This window comes from Mesoplodon bidens (genome assembly GCF_964165515.1).
Source record: "Mesoplodon bidens genome assembly, chromosome: 4".
Taxonomy (NCBI): Eukaryota; Metazoa; Chordata; class Mammalia; order Artiodactyla; family Ziphiidae; genus Mesoplodon; species Mesoplodon bidens.
The window spans coordinates 163452375-163479340 of NC_138160.1; the positions used below are offsets into that span (position 1 = coordinate 163452375).

General features: G+C 44.0%; 1 protein-coding gene across 11 annotated transcripts in view; it reads right to left on the reverse strand.

Moving 5' to 3' along the window:
• The window catches only part of TENM2 (teneurin transmembrane protein 2), a 536125-nt gene that overhangs the window by 171185 nt on the left and 337974 nt on the right, over window positions 1-26966 (reverse strand). For all 11 annotated transcript variants that reach the window (XM_081231705.1, XM_081231704.1, XM_081231698.1 and 8 more), the window contains 2 exons: window positions 19896-19997; window positions 1206-1400 (listed from right to left, as the gene is read on the reverse strand). In XM_081231705.1, coding sequence (XP_081087831.1) covers window positions 1206-1400; window positions 19896-19997 — 297 coding nt within the window. The remainder of the gene's footprint in view (window positions 1-1205; window positions 1401-19895; window positions 19998-26966) is intronic.

Here is a 26966-nt window from a genome sequence, read left to right on the forward strand (position 1 = left end):
GCTGAGTCTTTGTGGAACTAGTTCTAAAAACTATGAAATGGGAGAAGTCACAAGGGGAGCTTCTGTGTGGGTATCTAAGGGAAAGCCACTGTCATTACTTTGTGGTGAGGGCTGTAATGACTGAGCCAATTCAAAGGGAGGGGAGCAGGCGAGAGATGGAGAGAACCTAGGTTTTCACCTTCCTACTAACTGTGGATGATTCTTTGTAAGGGGAAAAGCAATAGATGGGCAACTAAAATCATACTCTGGAAGGGCAAATACAGAGGGGGAAGGCTGACAGGCAGCTTGGCTGAGTTCCAGTGCCTTACAGGTCCCAACACCTTGCTACCAAATGACTTCCTGAAGCACTAACCAGAGCAACTAGGACTAGTTAGAGCTGGCTTCCGAACACCTCCGGAGAGGTGCTCTTTCCCTGTATTCCTATACTTCCTCCCCCAAACCACCCCCCCACCCCCAGCTTCTGATCAGGCTTGGTTTGCCCACGTGTGCTAGCGACCAATTCAAAGCACGTTAGAGTGAGCTCTTCAGGACTCATCAAATCCCAGCCCTCTCACTGCGCGCCCACTCTCCTCTAAGTCTCTGTGATTGTAGGTAACCAGGATCATTTGCCCTACATGGTGTCTCTAAATGACGCAGGTACCTATAGTCTTTCAAGCCTGACTGCCTTCTATTGATATTAATTTTTGAAGAAATATTTACACAGACATATACGGGTCTGAGATGACCAGGAACAGCTTTAAGATAAAACAACAAAAAAGAAAAGAAAACAGCCTTGGGGAAGGGAGGAGGATTAAGGATTCTTGTTTCTTTTTTTCTGGATACCATAATTCCCAAGTCAGAGGACTTTAAATAAAGCAGAAAAAAGAGGAAGATGGGGAAGCGGAAGGAAGAAAAAGGAAAAGAAAGAGCAGGAGGGGGAGGAGAAGCAGAGGGAGACAGAAGACAGAAAAACACAGGAGAAAAGGAAAAGGAACTAATTAACATAAAGAAGGGGAAAACAAAACATGTCTTCCAGAGTCAGCCTGCAAGCCTCCTCTCTTGAGTTCTAAAGCTTAAGAAGTCCATCAAAGCCGAGGGGTTTGAAGTGCAAAATGTTGAAACTTCCTTTGCAAAACACGGAGCCAGGACTGGGCTCACTAGCAAAGGTCCAGGCCTGCAAACGCCTCCCGCCCCCATGGCTGCCCAGCCCACCCCTTGGCGCTTACCTTCCTCGCAGTGCTTGCCTTTGAAGCCGGCAGAGCAGACACAGTTGCCATCGATGCAGGAGCCATGGCCCCCGCAGGAAGGATCGATGCACTGATTCAAGGGCACATCGCACTCCGCGCCTTTCCAGCCGCTGTAGCACTGGCATGTCCCTTTAGAGTACTGCCCATTCCCGCTGCACAGGACGGGGCAGGCGGCTGCAAAGAGCAAAGACAGAGCACCAGGTCACAGAGGATGGGGCTGGGGACAGCGCCTGAAGGGCTGTGTCCGTCTAAGGAGGCTGAGCCTGCCAGGCATCTCGGCTTTGCTTGCAGGGCTCTTGGCTGGGGACTTGGGCCACGGAGGTGCAGAGCCATCTTCAGATAAACAATAACCACCACAACAGAAATGCTACTAAGAACAACTAATGAGAACCTACTGAATAGCACAGGGAACTCTCCTCAATACTCTGTAATGACCTGTATGGGAAAAGAATCTAAAAAAGAGTGGATATAGCCATATGTATAATTGATTCACTTTGCTGCACAGCAGAAGCTAACACAACATTGGAAATCAACTATACACCAATAAAAATTAATTTAAAAAATGCTACTAATAACAGCAGTTACCACCAACTGAATGCTTATTATATGCTGGGCACGGCATAGGATCCTTCACACGCAATTTATTGCTGAATCGTCATGATCACCCAACGAGGTGGGAGGCTAGGATCACGCTCCCATTTTATAGCTGAGGCTCAGATTGGTGAAATTACTTTGCTGGAAATCATAAAGGTCACGAGTAGGGGGTCCCCACTGGAAACCAGGTTGCCTTGACTCTAAGCTGTGCCTTGAACGAAGCTGCATGGACATGCGTGTTGCTGCTGTCGGTAATGGGGATCAGAACCCATTTTGCTGAATATTCTACCCTCAGATTAGTCAACTCCTACTCCTGATAAGTTTATGTTCATTAAAAAGGAAGGGGAGGGTTTCCCTGGTGGTGCAGTGGTTGAGAGTCCGCCTGCCGATGCAGGGGACACGGGTTCGTGCCCCGGTCCGGGAAGATCCCACATGCTGCGGAGCGGCTGGGCCCGTGAGCCATGGCTGCTGAGCCTGTGCATCCGGAGCCTGTGCTCCGCAACGGGAGAGGCCACAGCAGTGAGCGGCCCGCGTACAGCGGAAAAAAAAAAAAAAAGAAGGAAGGGGATGGGCCACTGTTGAGGCACCATCTCTCTATGCTTCACTTTCCTTATCTAGACCACAGAGAAATAACTGTGCCTACCCCAAAGCATAACATGTGTGATAAAGTATAAAGAGGAAATAAGCCTGGCCTTAAAAAAAAAAAAAAAAAAAAAAGGAAGGGGAGGGCAGGTTGAAGACATGAAATCTCTAGCAGTTCATGTCAGCAGGGACCCTCTTGCCTCTGTTGATAGGAAGAAGGCTGACAATCTGGGGATGGTCTGGTATGAATTACCAACAGTTCTTACCAGTTTGGCCTCAACTGTGCCAATACTGCCCATTTGGAGGTCATCAAGAGTGAGATTTTAGTGGTCACCTTCAGACTTTGGACTCTTCACTTCAGGATTAGTTTGTAAAGAACCTGAATTTCCAACCTGGCTTCCACCATGAGCCTAAAATGAGGGCATGGCTCCAGGCTATGGAACTGGCATTCAGGGACCTTCAGAAATGACCGACAGGGGTGTTTTAACAATTCCTGGTTTACCTGTGATTTTGAATGCACAGGCTCCAAGAATTCTCCAGGTACACGTGTGCCTGCAACTGGAATGGTCTCCCCATCCCCTGACGCGATTACATACCTAATTAGATCGCTCCTTAGTAAAGGCCCCATCCACCTTACCGTGCCCCTTTTGTTGTCATGTTCTATTTAGTTTTTATAGTAATTAATTCTCCTTCTGTGTCTCATTTCCCAAAGATACAGTAAGCTACTCAAGGACAAGACTATGTTTATCACTGTTGATTTCCTTCCAGTGTTGCATTCATCAGTGTTGGCTTGATTGAGTAAATATGTCTGTTATGTTCCTGACATTCAGAGACTCCCAAGTGGTGGGCGTGCGGGCAAAGCAGAAAATGGCCATTTATGAAAGGTGTGGAAAGAACAGTTTCTAGAGCAGACCTCATGTTGTACATACAATGCCTTTTTCTCGTGAAGTGTGTGTTGGTTGTAATTGACCCTAATTGTAAACTGACATGAAACAAAAACATCTCAACAGCTGACCTACTATCCAGGGGCTTTCCCCACCCCCATATTCTATTTTAGAATAGTTGTACAAACAACCATTTCCAGGAGAATTCTTATGCTTATGAATCTACCAGAGAAGAAGAATGAGATCAAAAGAGAGAACATCAAAGCTACATGTTAAATTTAGATAAACTCTTTCTAAATGTAGGGAGCATGCCTTCTATTTCCAAGAGACTTGAGCAGAGAGATCTGTAGAGTTGCGACCCATGCTGATTGTCTGAGAGAGGGTACCATTCTAAACCAGGGTGCCCCAGATTCAGATTAGAGACTGTGCAAATACGAACAAGTATGAGAAATGATGGGCTTTCTCAAAGTATTGAGAGGGCTTCCAGGACAAAGTAAATTGGTTCCATGTCAGTGTCCCATACATAAGACTCATGCTAAGCTTTAGGTCAGGGAGGGGAAATGAGGGCCCATGAGCTACTCGTCTCCCTCCTGCACCTCTGCAGGGGCAGATCATGGCATCTTGTCCTCCGGAGCCTAGGAAGAGCCTAAAAACCTTCAATGTAGTGCCCTGGCTGGGACTTGGGAGCAGGTGGAGGTGGCAAGAGAAAACTCACTTGCCATTTCTGACCTAGGTAACACTTTTGGGATATCTCCTGGTAGGAAGACTAGAATCAGCATCATTTCTTACCACACTTCTTCCCTTGCACACTCAAACAGGACAACAGGAAGAAGCGTGGCTACCCATGCCTAGTGATAAGAGCTTCCAAGGGCTGTTTCTGACATGAGGGCTCTCTATTGAACTTGCCCCGGATGGCAGAGAAAGTTCCATCCAATCACCACCAATAGGCTCCCACTGTACTTTCCTTCCACCCAAAAGGTGGAAGAGGGTAGAACGTAAGGAGGAAACAATTATTGTCTTTATTAATTGATAAAATACAGTTAGGATTATTTTCTTTAATCGTATTGTGACTGTTTTTCTTCTGCATAAACTCCAAGTGGTGAAAAAAAATTGGATTGTCTAGAAGGTAAGAATGGATTTTATTTAAAACCAGGTGCCTGGGAAGTCAAATTTAAAATATGACCTACTTAAATTACTCAGGGGGAAAAAAGTAGAGAATAGTCAGGTCAGGGAGTTCTCCACATTCTAAATGCAGCCTTCTTTCAATATGTTGGCTGTATGCTCACCAGGAGGGTGGTAGAAAATGAAAAACACTGTGATGTTCTCCAGAAAGCAGGGCACTTGACAGGTTCCGCTGATGTCACATAAAAAAAGCAGAAGGCAGGTTAAAGAAGAATGACGCTCTCTAGTAACCCATTTACCATGGGACAGAGGGCAAGTGTCAGATGAGCGCCTTCCAGTGGTCACTGGGCTGACCTGCATGGAGAACTCCTTCCCTCAGGGTGACTGACTCATCCTCAGACACAACTCAACCCAGAGCATCACAGTATGTAAGGCTCAGCCTGGTCCTCATCTGAGAGGCTGCGTGTGAGGTGGGGACCTCCTGCATTAATAACTTTTCTTATAGTTTTACTATCACTAAATCTACAAGATTTTTTTTTTATGACAGGTTATAGGACAGACAATTCTGACTGCACCTGCCTGGAAGTGATATGGAACAGAGGTGGAAAGAATAAGGGTTTTGATGCCAGAAAGACCTGGGTTCAAATCCTGACCCATCACTTACCAGCCTTGGGATTTTGACAAGATCACTGTACTTCTCTGAGACCCACTTTCCCCATCAAAAAATTCTCTCTCAGAGTTGATGGGAACATTAAGTGTGCTAAAATGCCTGAGGACTCCAAACAGTAGCTGACACCTGGTTTGTAATTAACGCATGTTCCCTTATGAAATTCCAAACTGAATCTCCAGACTGACTTCAAGGGTTAATAAAATTAAAAATGCAGTAGGTCTCAAAGGCACACACACCACCACCACCACCACCAGAAAAGCATCAAATAATACTAATAGAAAGACATCATCTTTTTCTTCCCCTAGTCTTCTCTGGTTGTGGGCGGGAGATGGTTCTGGAATCATGTGTGGAAAGTTTTACATCCCTGTCTCTCTCCCCTGTTCCTAAGGCTTTCCAGGAGCACAGCATTGTACATTCAACTTTCTATTTAAAATTAATTAAAATGTTTGCACAAAGTGACTATTCCTGTTTTACTAAATCTAGTAAATGGAAGCTCTAAGACTTGCGCAGAAGAAAAATATACCACTGCCACTAAGGCCTGACAAGTTAACAGGCTGATGACAAAAAGAAATGACACAATTTAGATTCACCTAAATGGTGTAAAGCTCATTTTAATGATCAAGCTGGAGCTTTTTTTTTTCTCCCCCCAGAGTTCTCTGTAAGGGATGAAATGAATTATCAGTGTTAGTTACTCAGTGGGAAGTAACAGGACAAGCCACCCGTGTCTGCTGCTTTAAGTTAAACGGGTCCCACCTACTTGGAGCTTACAGTACAGAGACTACCTGGAGAGAAGGTAAAGGGGGTTGAGGAGCCCCAACCAGCCAGCCAGCCAGACAGCCAGCCAGACAGACAGAGGGGAAAATGCCTGCAACTTGACAAGTCATTTGTGGGCTGGGCTAGATATGCAGAGGGACTTACGAACAATGTGTCTTTTTAAAAATAGGGTTGCCATATGATTCTGCAATGCCACTTCTGGGCATATATCCTGACACAACTATAATTCGAAAATATACACGCACCCCAATGTTCATAGCAGCACTATTTACAATAGCCAAGACATGGAAACCACCTAAATGTCCATCGACTGATGAATGGATGAAGAAGATGTACATATACACAATGGAGTACTACTCAGCTATAGAAAGAACGAAATAACGCCATTTGCAGCAACATGGATGGACCTAGAGATGATCATACTAAGCGAAGTCAGACAGAGAAAGACAAATACCATATGATATCACTTATGTGTGGAATATAAAACATAACACAAATGAACTTATTCACAAATCGGAAACAGACTCACAGACACAGAGAACAGACTTCTGGTTGCCAAGGGGGAGGGGAATGGAGGAGGGACGAACTGGGAGTTTGGGATTAGCAGATGCAAACTATTATATACAGGATGGATAAACAACAAGGTCCTACTGTATAGCACAGGGAACTATATTCAATATCCTGTGATAAACCATAATGAAAAGAATATGAAAAAGAATATATACATGTATAACTGAATCACTTTGCTGTACAGCAGAAATTAACACAACATCGTAACTCAACTATACTTCAATAAAATTAAAAAACAAAAACCCAATAATGTGTCTTTTAAAAATGAGTTGAAATCTGATTGAAAACCCTTCTGGAAAAGAGACTTGAGAATACTTGAACCTAGTACTCTGGGTAAAGTGTTAAAATCGTACTAACAATTGGTTGCCTCACATCCCAGTTAGTCAGTGAACACTTATGAAGAAGCTAATATGTGCTAGTAGCTGGGTTAGGTGGTGGGGAAAAGGGACAGAGAAACAAAGATGCCTTGAGTCTCCTGAAGCAGTTGAGGATATAATATTTGGATCATGGAGGTGAGGCAAACAAAGTTCAGTGTCCTCGAAACCAAAACTGGTGTCCCGTTGTCTTTCGAGACTGTGGACGTAGCTTGGTGCTGAGCCGAAGTCAGGAAAGGCAAGTTTTGCTTCTTGCTCGATCCTTGCAATTGACAATCTATGGGGTTGGCCTGAAAGTTCGTTCGGGTTTTTCCATAACATCTTACAGTGCGGTGTTAGATACCGTATTTGGCAGACAATAATGTTTGACCTCTACTGCGCACTATACTCAGAAATAGATCTGATACAGATTAAAGATTCAAAAAGAAAAATAAACTACAACAGTATTAGAAAAAATATTGAAGAATAATTTTATTTTCTTGAGAGTGGGATATATAAAAAAGACATAAATTCCAGAAACCAAGAAGATCAGATTTGATCACTTAAAATTTAAATCTTCTACATGATAAAGAACACCCTAAACAAAACTGAGGGATGAGCAACACTGGGAAAAAATATTTTCTAACATATTTCACAGAATAAAGTTTGATATATGAAATACACAAAGAGCTCTCACAAATCAACAAAAACAAACGAAATGAAAACCTGGGCAAAGGACATATAAATATACACTGCCAATAAAAGTATGCAAAGATTCTCAGCTTCATTAGCAATAAGTATAGATAAAAAATGAGAGATAATCCTTGACTTAGATTTTAAAAGATCTATAAGCTTTTATATATAGAATGGATAACAAGGTCCTACTGTATATAGCACAGAGAACTATACTCAATATCCTATGATAAACCATAATGGAAAAGAATATAAATAAAGAATGTATATATATGTACAACTGAATCACTTTGCTGTACAACGGAAATTAACACAACACTGTAAATCAACTGTACTTCAATTAAAAAATTAAACAAAAAACCAACAAAACAAATCTAAAAGACTGATAACCCCCAACACTGCCATGGCTGAGGGGAAATGGGCTCTGTCACAGTGGGTAGGGGTTAGAAATCCAAACTAGTTTCTAGGGGGATCACTTGTCCCTATCTGAATAGCTGTCTGGCCTCCCATGCCCAACGGTGAAGCCTGTCGACGCTGGTGCCTAAGTTTTCCCTCCCTATTCAATGGTCAGGACAAGAAAGGACTGTTTTTTGTAGGAAGAGTGAGGAGGTTGGAAAGCAGAACTAAGGAGCAATGACGAAAGTATAAATGCAAAGATCACCAGGCATTCTGTTCACAATGGTCACCTCTGACCAGAACAGCCCCCCACCACCTTCCTGCCTGGACCACTCAGACACTCTAGCTGGTCTCGGGGGAGGGGGGCAAGATCCAGCAGGCCCCCCATGAAGAGAGGAAAGCGAAGGATGCTTCTGACAGACGGGGGCAGAGTCTCCGGCTCAGAGGGCCACAGTTCAGGTGCACCCACTTCCTCATTCCCATTCTGTCAGATGGCATATTAATAAGCCAGGAAGTGATTCAGGGAAGAATTTCCACAAGGACGAAAAACTCATCAGGTGCGTCAGATCTCTGACATTCAGGAGCCATGTGGGGAAAGAAGCACGGGCTGACTTAAGCACGAAAGTATGGATGCTTTAATTAATCCAGGGTGAATTTAATTGCTTTAGTTAAGTGGAAATCGGGTTAAAAATGATGCAGAGCATGCTGGGGTGTGTTAAAAACATGACATATGAGTTGGATGAATCGATAAATTAAAAGTGCACAGATGTTTTAATTAAACCCAGGGAAGTTAACGAAGATCGCAAGAGACTTTTAAGCCTATGATTAATTCAACTCATTTAAAATACCTGTAGAGATATGGGGATGCCTCCATTTTGAGAGTTATAAAAGTTCTCAATCGATAAGTGCTTAAGCTGTTCTTAAAAAGTTTAAGTTTGTGTGTGTGTGTATGTGTGTGTGTGTGTGTGACTGAACAGCATTAATTATATAATGAATATTTAAAATTTTCAGAGTACACAGTAAGCTTTCTGCAGCTCAAGTCCAGATTGAAGTAGCTTTTCATTCTTATTATGCTTTAAGCATTGAGACCAGCTTGCAAATTATTGGTGTCTCATTATCCACAAGCGTGGGAGCTTCCCCAAGACATGAAGGTCTGTTTATTCACTGCCATCTCCCCAGCAGGTAGAACAATACCAGGCAGTGTAGGCTTATGAGTTAGCCCGAATTTCCCTTCGTTTTTACCAGCTGTGTAACTATGGACACTATTTTTCACCTCAATTTCCTTATCTTTAAAATGGGACAAAAATTCTGGATGAAAAACCCATGGTGTTTTTAAGAGGATGAAATGAAATAATGCCTGTGAAGTGCCATGTACAATGCCTGGCACATAGTAAGAAATCTATAGATTTGATTTTATTATCATTATTTTTATTAGGAGAAAATTGTTCCAAATCATCACATCATAAAGAGACAAGAGGGGGGAAACACTCTCTTTCCCAGCACCCACCCCAGCTGACCTCTCTAAAGACTTTTTTTTCCCAATACGGAAGTTTTTTTCTAAAACCGGAGTACTTCCCCACCTCTGTACGCATTACACCTACAGCAAGTTTCTCCGGGGTTAGGCACTCTGCTTTGTAAGACGGTTCTGCAACTTATCTAGTAGTTTAAAAAGGAAACAAAAAGTTTTTAGTCTCAGAAGCGATTTGACTTGGGGGAGGGCTGACTGAGGTAGGTCCTGCCAAGTGATTTATGTTTGGTGATGCAACAATCATGGGAAACAGCGGGAGTGGCCACGTTCTAGAGTCATGGACTCACATGAGGGCACCAAATAAAGGGCACTGCAGCTTCCAAACTGGGGAGGCAAGCATCCTCCACACCTGCTTGGCAAGCTGGGGAGAAGTAAGATAAAAGTGGTAGTGCTGCTCCTGTTCAGTTCTCTCTGGGCCATGTAAGCAGAGTCCAAGGGCAATGTCATCCAGACTCAGACTTGGATGGGCACATAAGTCATGTGGGGATGCTGGGAGAGTGAGATTCTGATTCAGAGGGTCTGGCGTGGGGCCTGAGGGTTTGGATATCTAACAAGCTCTCCAGGCTGATGCTGGCACTCCAGACCTACTCAATCAGAAACTTTGGGGGGCGGGTGGGGAGAAGCCAGCAAGCTGTGAGTTAACAGGTGATTCTGATACATAGGGTTCTAAAGCCATAACTGCGCTAGTACCTTAACTTCTCTGAGCCTCAGTTTCCTTAGCTGTGAAATGGGGATGATAATGATGCATGACGTGAGGATGACATAAGATCACTCTGGTTAAACCCTTTGCACAGTGCCTGGCACGCACTTCGTGCTGAATATACGCAGAGGTTCTTCGACTGTTTTATCAAAGGTGCCTTTGCCAAGTGTGGAGACACTTTCTGCAAAGCACAAACCAAGGGCCCGGCTTCAAACCCCACCTCCTGGGTTCTTGCTGCCAAGGAATCCCTGCACATTTTCTCAGGTCCAGGGTGGGACGAAGGAGAGGTGGGATTCAGCCTCGAACTGCAATGGGTGGTGGAATGGCTCCTGTGGGCAGCAGCCATGGCCCCTGGCCTGTCTGCATTACAGGAGATTGCGGGGAGCAGCTGGGGTGGCAGAGGAAGACAGGTGTGAAAGATGGAGGGTCTGAAGGAACATCCTAGGTGGTTCCAGGAAGGACAGGTGGGATCTGATCATCTTTCACTGAGAGAGGTGAGGCCAGCTGTGAAAGGGGAAAGTGGCTTCTTTGCAGAGGATGCTCTGAGGAAAGCATTTCTGGGGTGGTGGGGAGGACCCCTACACCTTTGGTGGGGATGAAGGGGCTTGTCATCTCTCTCCTGAGCGCAGACGTCCACTAGGGGAGGAACTGATGGGGAGACGGAAAAGCGGTGGGCGGGGGTGGGCAGTGAAGCCAGCCAGGAGAGTCAGGCGGCTGCGCTGTCTGTGAGGGCTTTGAGAGTGAGTGGTCACTGCCCCCCTTTTAGGGGATCTTCCTGCCAAGCTAGGAAAACCAAGTAAGGGCCATAAGCCTCAAAGTCAGCCAGACATGGCCTCAAAATCTAGCCTGCAGTGTGACCTTCGGCAAGTAGCTTACTTTCTCTAAGTCTCTGTTTCTCCTGTAAAATAGGGATAATAACAATGATTTCAAAGGCTTGTGAAGATTAATGCTGGCTAATATTTATGGAGCATTGAATACATGCCGAGCATGGTTCTACATGCTTTACACGCATTTACTTTTTAGTCCTCACAGCAATCCATCAGGCGGTATTGCTACTGCCCCCACTTTATGGATGAGACAATAAAGGCCCAGAGAGGTTAAGTAATTTTCTAAAGTGGGAACAGTTAACTAGAGGAGCATGGATTCAAACCTAGCCAATTCAAACTCTGCAGCTTCCATTCTTTTTTTTTTTTTTTTTGCGGTACGCGGGCCTCTCACTGTTGTGGCCTCTCCCATTGCGGAGCTCAGGCTCCGGACACGCAGGCTCAGCGGCTATGGCTCACGGGCCCAGCTGCTCTGCGGCATGTGGGATCCTCCCGGACCAGGGCACAAACCCGCGTCCCCTGCATCGGCAGGCGGACTCCCAACCACTGCGCCACCAGGGAAGCCCGCAGCTTCCATTCTTAATAGCTTTGTCCTTCTGAGATGATGCAGGTAAACTGCAGAACAAATGGTACTTCTTTTCTGTAAACTCTTGTTGGTTCCTCCTTTTCTTCATTCCTCCATTTTCCCTCCCTCACTTGCTCTCTCCCCTCCTTCACTGAAATTTGTGTCTCGATGTTGGCTGATGTATCCCTGTGTGATGAATGCAACAAATTTGAATCTTGTTTTCTAGCATTCACTTTGTCTTGTACATTTTCCAGCAATGTTTTCATCTGTATGATCCTTGACCCTTAAATTCAAGCCCCTAGACATTTAGAGAGCACTTACTATCTCCTGGGTGCCAAACTAGGTGCAGGGAGATACAAAGAAAACAGCTGGAAGCTTGTGATCCAGTGGGAGAAACCGATGTAACCCCCCAGCTAGAACATGGCACAGGATGAAGGGCCACTGCCAAGGTGTCGCCAAGTCCTGTGTGACTGCAGGGTTCTCTCTGTGGGTGCATCAGGGAGGTGGTGACCTGGGAGATTGGTCCTCAAGCATCAGGAGCCGTTTGATAGGAAAGTTTGGGAAGGATGAGAACATTCCAGCCAAGAAAATGGCATGAGTAGAGAGAAAGAAGCAGGGCCGTGGTGTCTAGGAGGGACAAGTAGCTGGACTCTATGGTGTATGGGACTTAGTGGGAGATGGTGCCAAAGGAGCGCAGATCATGCAAGACCCTGAAGCTCATTCTAAGAAATATGTTTATTTATTCTCAGCCTACGGCCCCTGACCACCAGCATCAGGGCCCTCCTGGAGGATAATTAAAAATGTGCACGTGCCTGAGCTACACACCAGTCCTACTGCTTCAGAACCGGCTGGCATGGGGGAAGAGCCTGGGAATACGCATTTATAACAATCTCCCCAGGTAAATGTCTTTAAACCAAAGATCGACAACCATTGTGGGAGGCAATGGGGAGCCACTGAAGGCGTTTGGGGAGAGAGTATCATGCTCCTAAGAGCTCTGGGAGAACGCCGCAGGTGGTGAGCAGGAGGAATGCCATCAGGGAGAGCTGGTGGCCAAGTGAACAGGGCAGTGGCTGTGAGGATAGGAGAACAATGGGTTGAAGGTCGATGAAATAGGAGTTGGCAAATGATAAGAGAAGGGAGGTGACAGAAAGTCCCAGCTTGGGGCTGGGAGGACAGTGGCTCAGAGCAACAGGCTCCGATGTCAGACAGACTTGGTTTCAAATGCCTGCTTTGCCACTCTCTAGCTAGTAAACCCTGGTTTCCTCTCCTTAAGGTTTCTGGGGTTCAAACCCAAATCCTAGTGTGCAATGGCCACACAAACTTGCAAAGCACGTCTTCCTTACACCTCACATCTTCTTCATTCCTCCATTTTCCCTCCCTCACTTGCTCTCTCCCTTCCTTCATTGAAAGTTGTGTCTCGATGTTGGCTGATGTATCCCTGTGTGATGAATCCAACAAATCTGAATCTTGTTTTCTAGCATTCACTTTGTCTTGTACATTTTCCAGCAATGTTTTCATCTGTATGATCCTTGACCCCTAAATTCAAGCCCCTAGACATTCAAGCCCTTATCCCCTCATGGCTGGTCTAGCGTTAAGAGGGCAGGCCAGATTGCTTGGTTTGAATACTAGTAATACCGCTTATGAGCTGAGTGATCTTGAGCGTGTTACTTAACCTCTCTGTGTTTCATTTTCCTCCTCTGTAAAAGGGGATAATAGGCATCTATAAAATAGGACAATTAATGATTCAGTGAGATAATTATGCAGTTGCTTAGTGCAGTGGTTGGCTCATAGTAAAAACTCAATAAATGTCAGCAATGATGACAATGATGATGATGATTTGACTTTGTGCTAGCACTTGGCCGAGAAGGACTGAGTAGTGGGTACGTTTGCCAGATAATAGGAGAAAAATGGCAAGATCCCCATTCTGTTTTTTCAAGGCTCCACAGAAACTGGGTAGGAGCGGAGACCAACCCCCAGAAAGAAGACTTCATGTTCCCGTGGTTGTGGCATTTCTGGGCCTCCCCTGACAGCTGATCAGCAGTGGGCGTTGTCATTTCTAAATCGCTATTAAACACACATTACCGAACAAGGAAGGCTCTGGTGTGTTAAGTTTCTACTGCAGGTTGGGGCCTTAAGCTCAGCACCAAATATGCCATCGGAGAAGCCAGTGTCACAACAAGGTCATCAGAAGCCTTGGATTTCTTCTGAAAGGCAAAACTGCTTTAAACGCGACCCAAGGAAGCATCTTAAGTCATTGAGAGACGTTTCAATAAAAGTCAATGAAAGAAAAAGGAATCAGAGTTAAAAAGCATCTAGCCCACAACAAATAGCATAGGAGTATAGTAATGAGAAAGTCATGCAAGGGGATTAGTAATAACAGAAAAAACCATAAACTAAACAATAACTGAATTATAAGCACAGTTCTAGCTGGACAAGAGAGGCACCTGATGGAAAATGGTACAAGTTATTGGGAAAGAAACGCCATTTTTCCTCAAGCTCTGAATCTGAACAGATTGTTTATTGCATTAAACAATTAATTAAATTCTATGCTAGAAGACACTATTCAGTGTAGCTCCTTTACTAGACTCTCCCTCCACGGAATTTTCTTCACATTCCCCGATACTAATTGACTATTTTCATAGATCCACACTTCGTTGCTTCATGAACTTCCTCATCTTCTCCTTAATAACATCTATAGCATTCAGAGCCCACAACCCAGCATTTTGGACTTAGACGCTTACATTTCCCACTCACTTATCACGTGCATCCATCAGACCGGAAGCTCTCAGAAGGCAGGCCCTGGCGTTCTTGCCCATCATTGTATTTCTGGTGCTTAGTGCAGGCATATGATAAGCGTTTGCTGGATGCATGAATAAGTTTGGTCCCCTTGACTGATTTGGAACAAGGTGTTAGAACCCTCATACATTCTTTTGGGGTGAGGGTCAGTTCCACTTTGACATCTGAGCCCCTCGGAGCCCCCAGTTTGGTGGGGGCTGAGGAATGAACGCCCTGCAAATTCATGCTGACTGCTTCCTCCATTCACTGCGAGGATGTCTTCAGATGCCTGATGCAGACTGGCAGGTTTATCAGGAGACAAGGAGCTGTCGTCTGCACCGCACATCTGAGGGCACGGGAGGCGCAGCATGAGGTCAGGAGAGTAAATCCGCATTTCTGTCACTTGGACATACACCGGCCGCTCGGATGTGATGGGAATCTCGCTTGCTAATGTGGAGAATTCTCCCTCTGGCAGGAGGGCCTGAGTCTGCCGGCTGCCTGCAGTAGCAGAAACTGGCAGACCCGAGGCATCCTGGGCACAGCTGGCAGTGCAGGAACAAAGGGGAATGCGAGTTTGTGATGCGGGTGAACCTGGGCTTGGGCCCTCCTAAGGGCTTTTATCAAGAAAGAAGGGACATGATTGTGGGCCATGGCCGGGAGACGGCATGCACTGTTCAGGGTAGCAGGGGCCTCGGGACCAGCTGTCTCTCCTCTCTGCACTTGCTAGCTCGATTACCTCACCCTGGCTGCTCCAGGTCACTCCCCGCTAACACCTACGAGCTTCCTGGGCTCAAAAGTTGTTTGTGAGTAGCAATGAGTCATAGTCACTGACAGACTGTGCTGGACGAACGGGATACGGCCACCCAAGCATCTCTGCCTTATGCGTGAGGGTTGAGGAGAAGGTACACACATGCTCACACCCGAAACCACACATACCCTCACACACACAACCACATTTGAATCTTTTTCTTGTTAAAGATCAGAAATGCGTCTTTGATAGGATTCACTGAGGAGGGCACAGCATCTTGTGAAAAATGCAGAACCTCCATCTAATCACGAGTAAACATGAGACAAACCCACATCCAGGGCCAAGCTAAAAAATACCTGACCAGTGCTCTTCAAGACGGTCAAGGTCATGAAAGACAAGAAAAGAGTGAGGAGCCCTCGCAGATTGGAGGGGACTAAGGAGACATGACAACTAAACACAAGGTGGGATCTCGACCAGAAAAAAAAAAAGGGCAAAATTAGAAACAAGTCTGTGAATTAGTCAATAGCATCGATCAATGTTAATTTCCTGGTTTCACTAACTGAACTTTGATAATTTAAAATGTTGACATTAGGGGAAGCTGAGTGAACTCTGGGAACTCTATGTGCTCTTTTTTGCAACTTGACTGCAAGACAAAAATGCTTTTAATATAAAAAGCTTAGGGCTTCCCTGGTGGTGCAGTGGTTGAGAGTCCGCCTGCCGATGCAGGGGACACGGGTTCGTGCGCCCCGTCTGGGAAGATCCCACATGCCGCTGAGCGGCTAGACCCGTGAGCCATGGCCACTGAGCCTGCGCGTCGGGGGCCTGTGCTCCGCAACGGGAGAGGCCACAACAGTGAGAGGCCCGCGTACCGCAAAAAAAAAAAAAAAAAAAAAAAAAGCTTAAAATATTGGGGGGGTGGTTAAAATAGGATTTATCTCACATTGTTGATATGAGAACAGATAAGATAGTATGTGTTATGTACTTACACAATGCTTGGTACATCTTTAATACGTAATAACTATTAGTTGTTATTAAAACTATCCGAAATGGAGGCTTAATCGACCACAAGTAAACCAGGAGCTAATCATTAGGTTTACCCACTTGAAGCTGGTAGAGTTAAATCTGTGTGCCTATTTTTACTGGGTGCTCACTATATCGCAAAGGTGTAGGTAGTGAATTTTGTTATTTTCAGGAGCCCATGCTTAGGAGATGAGATGCTCAAGGCTTGAATTTATCTAGGAGCCAGGCTGCTTCACATGTGCTATATATACAGTAGGACCCAATTTGGGGATTCTTGATGTGAAATGAATGTGTGAGAACCTGACTGGGATTGATTGCTCAGGGCAGTGCAAAGATTCCTTTCTCGAATGCAAATCAAAACTCCAATGAGGTATCACCTCACACCAGTCAGAACAGCCATCATTAAAAAGTCTACAAATAACAAATGCTGGAGAGGGTGTGGAGAAAAGGGAATGCTCCTACACTGTTGGTGAGAATGTAAATGGTGCAGCCACTATGGAGAACAGTATGGAGGTTACTCAAAAAACTAAAAATAGAGTTGCCATATGAGCTAGCAATCCCTCTCCTGGGCATATATCTGGACAAAACTGTAATTCAAAAAGATACATGCACTCTATGTTCATAGCACACTATTTACAATAGCCAAGACATGGAAAAAATCTAAATGTCCATCAACAGATGAATGGATAAAGATGTGGTATATATATATATATAATATATATATATATATATATATATATATATATATATATACAATGGAATATGACTCAGCCATAAAAAAGAATGAAATAATACGATTTGCAGCAATATGGATGGACCTAGAGATTATCATACTAAGCCAATAAGTCAGAAAGAGAAAGACAAATACCATATGATATCACTTACATGAACCTAAAATATGACACAAATGGACATATCTACAAAACAGAAACAGACTCACAGACATAGAGATCAGACTTGTGGTTGCCAAGGCAGAGGGGGAGGTGGGGAAGGGATGGATTGGGAGTTTGGGATGAGCAGATGCAAACTACTATATATAGGATGGATAAACAACAAGGTCCTATGGGACGGATAAACAACAAGGTCCTACTGTATAGCACAGGGAACTATATTCAATATCCTCTGATAAACCATAATGGAAAAGAATATGAAAAATATATATATAAAACTGAATCACTTTGCTGTACACCAGAAACCAACACAACATTGTAAATCAATTATACTTCAATAAAATTTTTTAAAAAGGGAAATATTCCTTTCTCAGTAGATTTAAAGGCGGCACTAACATTTCCTATTTATTGCAATGGATTCCAATTTTCTCTTTTTTAACTTTTCATTTTGACCTGAGTCCTTTTAAAATAAATTCATCTGTGTAAACCTAATGGGTAGACTCAAAGAAATATGTGAAGGAAATAAAGATTCTGATGGCCCACGAATTTGGCAACAAACATAAAGGTGGTACATGAAAGAGCAAAGTGTGGGAAACAAGGGTTTAGAGCATTTCCAAACACCATCATTGTTAATGAAGTAGCTTAAATTTCAAAAATACTAAGGAAGCAACATCTTTAGGGCAAAGCGGTAGAAGCTTACTCCTGACATTCTTAAGCCAACTTTGCCAAGAATAAATGGGGAAACAAGGAGAAAGCAATTTTAATCTCTAAACGCTTCCATTTTGTCCACTGTAGGCATCAACAGCTGAATTAAAATACATACAAGTTCAGAGGCCGATTTCAGGAACAGCTTCTGAGGATGCAGGAGGAACTACTCTTAACAGCCACTCGATATTTGTTTCGTGAGGATCAATTATATACCGTGGCTAATGCATGCTCGGAGCGCGCGCCTGGCCACAGTACAGGTGGTGAATGCAAAACGCACACCGAGAGGCCTTTTAAGCAGCTAAATGCACACCCCATTACAGATCCATAATGCAGAATGGACGCTCATCTGCAAATGGATCGAGAGTGAAGAGTTCTTAAATGGCTGGGGTACTTAGGGCTGAAAGGCTGATCCCTGGATGTGCAGTCAGAGCACACACGCTTTGGGGGATTAATAATACATTGATGTGTGTCAGTGTTAATATACATTTACAGCTCACAGGCCCTGCAGCTGAGGGTTCAGCCCATTTGCAGCCACAGAAAAAAGGACTATTCTGTCCTTCCTCTCATTAAGGCCTTCACTCCTAGGAAATTAGATTATGCAAGGAAAGCCGTTCGAATGCTACTGAGGTTTTCCCTCCTTTAAAGCCTTCGCTCTGAAAAGTACATGGCACTGTGCGGCAGGGTGTCATCTACCTGCCTCATCAGGGCCCTTCAGAACCGGAGCAAAGGGCTGGCTGCGAGGAACACCAGGCTCCAGTGTCTGCTTGGGCACGTGTCCACATGCCCCCGGGCAGAGCATGCCAAGGTGAAAAGCAGCCAAGAGAACGGTCTGGTGGCTTCATACTCTCTTCTCCTTTTGTATCTGACAGGTTTACCAAACCTTTATGAATGTATCCATAGGTGGTGTCATCTAAGAATGAGTCTCACACACGTGCAACCAAATCCAGAACTTCAGGCACTTAAAAGAGTCCTATTCACTGATCAGTCAGCATTCAGAAGGTTGGGGATTGCAAATCTTTGAAATACTGTGAATATCTGAAATACGATTTTCCCAAGCCATTGTGATTTAGCTTTTCCAGAGCAGCTTGATTAATGACTGCCTCTCTCTCAGAACGTCAAGGTAGGATGGTCTTTTAATGAAGAGCACATAAAAGGATTAAAATATTATATGAATGTATAAGTAAATATACTATGACATATGTAAATAAAAGATGGTAAAACTAAACCCTCCGAGAGCTCACAATGTGTTCTGATAAGAGCTTGGGGTGTGTTCTTGCATTCCATCCTCACAATGAATTTAGGAAGGAATTCCCCACTTTCCCAGAGGAGGAACTGGAGATTCAGAAATGTTAGATCACTTGCTCAAGATCACAGAGATCCTGAATGGCTGAGCTCGGGATTGGAACCCAGGAATGCCTGACTTCTGAGCAAGGGCCTGGAACCTCTCCATCACTGTTTTTCAGACGCACTGGTGGGTGGGGAATCAGTGTAGTCAGTGTATTTCATTTTTAAAAGTGAAACAGTACAGAATAGAAAAGAAACATGAAGTGTTGTTTGTGAAAGTCTCATTTTAATTTTACGGTTGTATTTATCTAGAATGTATACTTGTGTGTGTGTGTGCACATACCATGTCTAAAAAGTGTGAGAAACTCTGCTCTCCACTGTCCTCGCCTGTGATCGCACTGCTTGAAGGTCAAGCTCAAGGTCTCTTGCTAGCTAGGTATGCAGCCCTAAGTCCTCTGTTCTTGTGAGAGTCATTTTCTTTCTTATAATACTTTCCCCCCAAGAATCCCAGGGCCCCCATCATTCTGTGCAAAGCAGTGTAGATAAATTAATAATACAATTTAAAACCAATTCCACCAAGATAAATAGCACTTCCTAGATTAAGAGCATAGCTGGCCAGAATGAATGAAATTTACTAACCCTGAGATGCTTAATCTTCCATTACATGGACGTTAATGATTATAAGAGAGGAGTGATGGTAATTCACTTCTGCTTTTACAGGAAATCTAACCGTCTCATTTTTAGCAAATCTCTCTTCTCAGCACACCTCAATGGCAAGGATACTTGCCCTGCTCTTATAGGTATATTGGCCAGTTGTCATACATCGAAGTCTACTCTTTGCCCAAGCATTAGGACGTGTAGCATGCACGGGTTTACAAGATATCCCAGTGGAATTTGCTGGGGAGGCTACTTTGGTGCCCTTTCTCCCACCCCTTTTGAGAAGCCTATTTTCTATTTTCCAGGCATAGCAGGGAAGTGGTGGTAAATACCTTTAGCACAGTCTACTCCTAGAAATCCTGGAAAGCAGTGACACAGCCCGGACACACATTCGCCATTCCCATGGCAGTTACGTGGACAGTCCTGCACTGAATCTGAAAAAGAGAGAAATTGAACAATTACTTTTTTCTCTGCCTGCTGGTGAAACAATTTAATAGTCAGCCATCCACTGTTTTTCAGGAGCAGTGGTAGTAACCTCAGATGCCTACAGAGGACCGGTAGGGAGAAGTGAGTGAAGGAGGAGAAGAGGGATGGGTGGGGACTAGGGCAAGTTGAACAATGCATGGATGTAACCACTGCTCTCCATGTGATTAGCCCAGGCAGGAATATGGGGCTAATACTGCTGCAATTTTTGCTTTTTCAAAAGAAACTGCTTATCTGGATTTAAAAACTACAATTTTCCAAGATTGAACGCTGGCAAGTTTTTAAACACTGCAAGCCCCACCCTGCCCCAATATCATCCTGTCAATCTGAGATTTGGTCTGAGATGTGGGATATCAGCTTTTAGCCTTAGGGATAGAGAGTGATTCTCCAAATGACAGTGGTGGCTCCTGATCTCAGATTTATAGAGTAAAAAAATCCCCCGCGTTAAAGAAAGAGAAGTCTAAATACGTAAGGGTGATCAATTTTGGCATGATTTGGGGATTCATTAAGTAGTAGGTTTGGGGTGGTACAAAAGGCCTTTTATGCCTAGCTTTTTGCAGATCTTATTTTTCATGAAATTCAATTAGCTCACCCTTGTTCTAACCTGTAGAGCCATCTTATTTCGTGATTTACCTTGCTATGTGTACTCTCAAGTAATGCCTTCAAAGGGATCATTTTGGAACTTTTTCATGTTGATTTGGGTCTGCACAGAAGTAGTCATACTCTTTTAAAATTATGATTATTATTAACCTAATTTTGCCTTACATTCAAATAAACACATTTAGACTTTCAGGTTCTAAATTACTAAGATGATCAAAAGCCACTATGCCCCAAAGATGACATGACACAGTCCTTGGGGAATTGGGGACATTGGCTTGGTGATATGCATGAAAGACTAGGAAGTCTAATTGCCCCTAATGGAGTCACCTGTGAATGGTAAGGGAGGTTTTCCTTTAAACCGAATTTCCCATTTATTCCCACTCTGGACTGAAAAACCAAACCACGCTGTAGTGCTTTCTTTCTATAGTGCTTCACTTCTCAGCTCTCTTCTTCCAGAATCCGGGTGTGGTTGGTTTCTGGCACTAGGCGAACTCAATCAGTGTATCTGCTTTTTCAAAATCAGTATCAAGCCAATTTATTTTCTTCTTCTCCTTTTTTTTTTTGGCTGCATTGCGTGGCTTGAGGATCTTAGTTCCCTGACCAGAGATTGAACCCAAGCCCTCAGCAGTGAAAGCGCAGAGTCCTAACCACTGGACTGCCAGGGAATTTCCAAGCCAATGTCTTTAGGGTCTAACAATTATCACTGCAGGCTCAACTCCCTGAGGTTGGCAGAATAAAGGTGGGCTGAGAAGCATCCAAGTGGCTGTCGATTTGTTTCATCTATTCATTCTCCCTTCCTTCTTTCATTCAAAAAGCATTAGGTTGAATCATACGAAGTAGCTGCTTTTGCAGGTCAAAAAGCAATTTCACATGATGTTAGGAGACAATTTGCCATGGGTGTCTTGTGTTCCTGAATGTGTTATGAGCAGAGGCACTGACTCCTTAGCTCTGGACTATCTTTTTTGAAAGGCTGTCTGTATAGTGAACAGCCTTGGGAGATAGAGACAGTGTCTGCCTCCAGAGCAAAGGGCAAGTTTAGTTACTGTCCAGTATAAATAAAGATAATGTCTCCCTCTGGAGAAAAGAATGAGCAGGCTCACCGCCCATTTGGAGACTCAAGGATAGTAAATTCAGAGTTTCTCTCCTGTCATGTAACCCACTGCCTGTGTAGGTAACACCTGGCTCTGTTTGTGTTGCCCTGTGGGAACTGGGGCTTGGAACTGGCACATATGTTGATACTGTGGATATTACATTGCTCTGAGGAATAAAGTCTTTTGTCTCTGACCCAGAAGCACCTCCTCTTCTGATAAGATCTATGAGACTGTGGCCGGCTACTGTGTTAGCTGACAATTATGGTGAGATCTCAGACATGTCACAGTCCTTGACAAAGGGTTTACTTTTTTTTTTTTTTTTTTTTTTTTGCGGTATGTGGGCCTCTCATTGCTGTGGCCTCTCCCGATGCGGAGCACAGGCTCCAGACACGCAGGCTCAGCGGCCATGGCTCACGGGCCCAGTTGCTCCGTGGCATGTGGGATCTTCCCGGACCGGGGCATGAACCCGTGTCCCCTGCATCGGCAGGCAGACTCTCAACCACTGAGCCACCAGGGAAGCCCGGGTTTACTTTATTAACTGAGCAACTGTTATATGCAAGGCACCCTACAAGACATTGGTGAATACAATGGTGACTAAGACAGACACAGTCCCTGCCCTCACAGAACTTCCACTGTCATAGAGAATACAGGCCAAAAAAATTATCAAATCAAATAAAAATTGTGATATGTGCTTTGAAGAGAATAGGATACTGTGACGGGGAGTAAGAGGTGGAAGCTACTGAGAAAGGACAGTCAGGGAGGGCGTCTCTATTCTATGCAGGTGACATATAAGGGTGAGCTGGAACAGCCAAGTGAAGAGCAATGTGAAGAGTATTCCAGGCAGGGGAATGCCCTGGCGGTCCAGTGCTTAGGATTCTGTGCTTCCACTGCAGTGGGCCAAGGTTTGATCCCTGGTCGGGGAACTAAGATCCTGCAAGCCTCGCAGCATGGCCAAAAACAAAAGCAAGCAAGAAAGAGTATCCCAGGAGTACCCCAGGCAGAAGGAACAGCTGATGCAAAGGCCCTGAGGTGGAAAACAGCAGAACTGAATCCCACGTGGCTGGAGGGTAGCTTAAAAGGAAGAGAGTGACCTAAGATGAGTCTGGAGAAACCCAGATCATTTAGGGCCCTGGAGACCATGTGGATGAATTAAATTTTATTCTGGGACCAATGGGAGCAAGTGAAAACTTTTAAACAGAAACATGATATTATCCAACTTGCATGTTCAGAAGTCACTTGGACAGCAAAGTAGAGCTAGATTCTCACTGAGCATCTGGGTCTGGGGATGGTTTGGTGGAAATTGACATGGCCGAGGTCAAAGCTCCCTGTTCTCCAACCTAACATCCTCAGAGATACAGCAGCGAAGAGAGGAAGCTCTTTGCTACCACAGTCCCAGGGAAAAGGACTAAGGTCTTTGCGTAGGTTCTGTGCTGGGCTGGAAGCCCTCCTTGCCCTTTAGCTGAGGTATTTATCCTTAAGTCTCAGTTTAGAAAACATTTAGCTTCTAGGCATCTTCCTTCCCTACTGCCCTCAACCTGGGTTTTGTACCCTTTCCTCTATCTTCCCCTAATTCTTATAATTGTCTTTTTACCTATCTGTCTTCTCTCATCAAGCTCCATGAGGAAGAGACCAGATCTGAACTGATCACCTAGGTATTCTCAATGCTCGGCACACAGTAGGTCCTTGGTAAGTAATCGTTGAAGTGTATGTATGTGTGTACGTACACGCATCTCAGAGGGTGGGAGAATCCAAAATAAGCAGAAACTGCAGTGAAGAGTATTTTTCATTCAATTTCCCCAGGTCTTTTTTAAAAATTAATTTGTATTGGAGTATAGTTGCTTTACAATGTTGTGTTAGTTTCTGCTGTACAGCAAAGTGAATCAGCTATACATATACATATACATATATCCCCTCTTTTTTGGATTTCTTTCCCATTTAGGTCACCACAGAGCACTGAGTAGAGTTCCCTGTGCTATACAGTAGGTTCTCATTAGTTATCTATCTTATGTATAGTAGTGTATATATGTCAATCCCAATCTCCCAATTCATCCCACCTCCCCACCACCTTGGTATCCATACGTTTGTTCTCTACGTCTTTGTCTCTATTTCTGCTTTGCAAATAAGCTCAACTGCATCATTTTTCTAGATTTCAAATATAAGTGATATTATACGATGTTTGTTTTTCTCTTTCTGACTCTCTTCACTCTGTATGACAGTCTCTAGGTCTATCCACGTCACTGCAAATGGCACAATTTTGTTCCTTTTTATGGCTGAGTAACATTCCATTGTATATATGTACCACGTCTTTATCCATTCATCTGTCGATGGACACTTAGGTTGCTTCCGTGTCCTGGCTACTGTAAGTAGTGCTGCAATGAACATTGGGGTGCATGTGTCTCTTTGAATTATGGTTTTCTCAGGGTATATGCCCAGTAGTGGGATTGCTGGGTCATATGGTAATTCTATTTTTAGTTTTTTAAGGAACCTTCATACTGTTCTCCATAGTGGCTGTATCAATTTACATTCCCACCATGCCATCCCCCCCACCAGGTCTTGTCTTTGAAGCATTTCTACAGTTTTTGAGGAAAGAAACAATTATGTAGTACTGCTGAAATACAGAAGGAGCTCACCTCTCTCAGTCCCCTTTTTCCAACACCCAATTAAATATTACTCTTGAAATCTTATCAGCTTTCCTTTTTGTCAACCTGGTTGGACTTTTGTTGAGGAAACAAGGCAGGTGATGAGAGTTAGCCCAGGAAATGGGATTTTTATACAAGTGGAGGCTGGCCTCCCCGAAATCTGCACCGTGCTTCAAGAATGCCACTCTGTTGTACCCTGAGATGAAACTCATTTCTGAAAGCAGGCTGCTTCTCTCCAAAACACAAAAGACATCCCTGAGTCAAAGGTATATTTAGTGTGATGGCTGGTCAACACCCATCTAACATCCTTCCTTCTGTTTCATATCACAGGGGCTTTCGGCGCTCCTGGCTGCTCTTGATGGAGTGTGTTCCGATAATAGATATGTGTGGGAGAAGCTCTGAACCAAATAAAACACTGCACTTTTCCCTACATTTCAGGCCAATTACTATCATTGCTCTATCAAGATGTCTGCCCAACTATTAGGCCGATTACCTTTGACTTTCTCTTTGAGCTACACTCCAGACAAGAGAAATTCTCTGGGGAGAATTGCTATTCCCAGCTCCGACAGGTGAATGAGGGTAATGGCCTGGGGGAAGGGCATCTCACTCCCACAGTCTGTGTCCATGTGGATAAAGGCAATGGAAGGCAGAAGCCATTATTAGATAATATGGCCCCCAGACAACTTGCTGTGTGGAAGGGGAAAGGGATTTATCTGGCTAGAATCCAAAGCAATCCACTGGTTAAGAGCACAGTCTCTGGGAGAGTTTGAATCCCGACTCCACCTCTTACGAGCTGTGTGTGACCTTGGGCAACTTGTTTAACTTCTCTGAGCCTGGGCTTCCTCAATTGGAAAACAGAATATTGGTAGTAATGACCTCATATAACTACTCTATGGGTTAACTGATCTAGACCCCAGAAGGGCCAAGTCCAGGAGCTAGTACATGGTCAACTCTCTATAGATGTGCCGTTGTTACTGTTTTTGTTATTAACCATTCCACTGAGTCTTTATAGACTCCAGCTAAGCCAGCTGCTGTGTGTGGGGTTTGCTGTCATGTGTATCAAGCCTTTGCATTTAAACACAAGGCCAATGCATGGACCTGGAGACTGTCATACTGAGTGAGGTCACTCAGACAGAGAAAGACAAATATCACCTGCTATCACTTATATGTGGAATCTCAAAAAATGGTGCAAATAAACTTATTTACAAAACAGAAATGGAGTCACAGATGTAGAAAACAAGCTTATGGTTACCAAGGGGGAAAGGGGAGGGGATAAATTGGAAGATTGGGATTGACATGTACACACTACTACATATAAAATAGATAACTAATAAGGACCAACTGTATAGCACCAAGGAACTCTACTTTGCTCTGTAATGATCTATATGGGAAAGAAACTAAAAAAGAGTAGATATATGTTTATGTATAACCGACGCACTTTACTGCGTACCTGAAACTAACACAACATTGTAAATCTACTATACTCCAATAAAAATTAGAAAAAAAAAGATTTACAAAAAAATTAAAAAAAAAACACACACAAGGTGACCAAAAGGATATCATTTCCCATCATGTTCTTAAGCAAAAGATTGTTCTTTATCTTACCGTCTCAAACTAGTTCTAAATGTGTTGCCAGTTTCTTTCTTTTGTGATCTGGTTTTTATCCTTTTACTTTTTTTTTTTTCCCTCATTGGTACACAACATGCTCCTGGGGACTTTCCCTAACGGTGGAAGACTTCTCCAGCGACTTTCCTGATACAAAGTTTATGCCATTAGTGTAGAGCAGGGCTTGGCAAACTTTTTCTGTCAAGTGACAGAGAGTAAATATTTAGGCTTTATGGGCCAAACTGTCTCCACTGCAACCACTCAACTCTGTTGTTATAGCTGCCACAGACAATTTGTCAACAGATGAATGTGGCTGTGGTCCAATAAAACTTTATTTATAAAAATAGGCAGTGGGCCAGACTTGGCCCATGGGCTCTGGCATGCCAAGCACTGTTTTAAAAGGAGCATTTGGCTAACCCTGTTAGGGCCAATCTTTCCTTAACAGAGGGACTAAGCATTAACTTCAATGCTATGGTGAATACCAAATCCTACCTGATTTTGTACCATTCTGAAGTTGTGGCTGCCACCTGAATTTCAGGTTCTCTTTCAGGAATCAGGGAATCCTTCAGAGCAATCCATGAAACTAACAGAGAAGTTCTTAACATGCAGTCAATAGATAAACAGCTGTACAAGATGTGCTCTTAAAAAATCATCAGCTTGGGACTTCCCTGGTGGTCCAGTGGCTAAGGCTCCATGCTCCCAATGCAGGGGGCCTGGGTTTGATCCCTGGTCAGGGAACTAGATCCCACATGCCACAACTAAAAGATCCTGCATGCAGCAACTAAAAGATTCCGCATGCCGCAACTAAAGATCCTGCGTGCCGCAACTAAAGATCCTGCATGCTGCAACGAAGATCCTGAAATAAGACCCGGTGCAGCCAAATAAATAAATAAATATTTTCAAAAAATCATCAGCTTTCACGAGTGACTACCAGCTCCATTCCAGACAGGTTCAGTACGTGAAGTCACATCATCCCTCCCTTCGG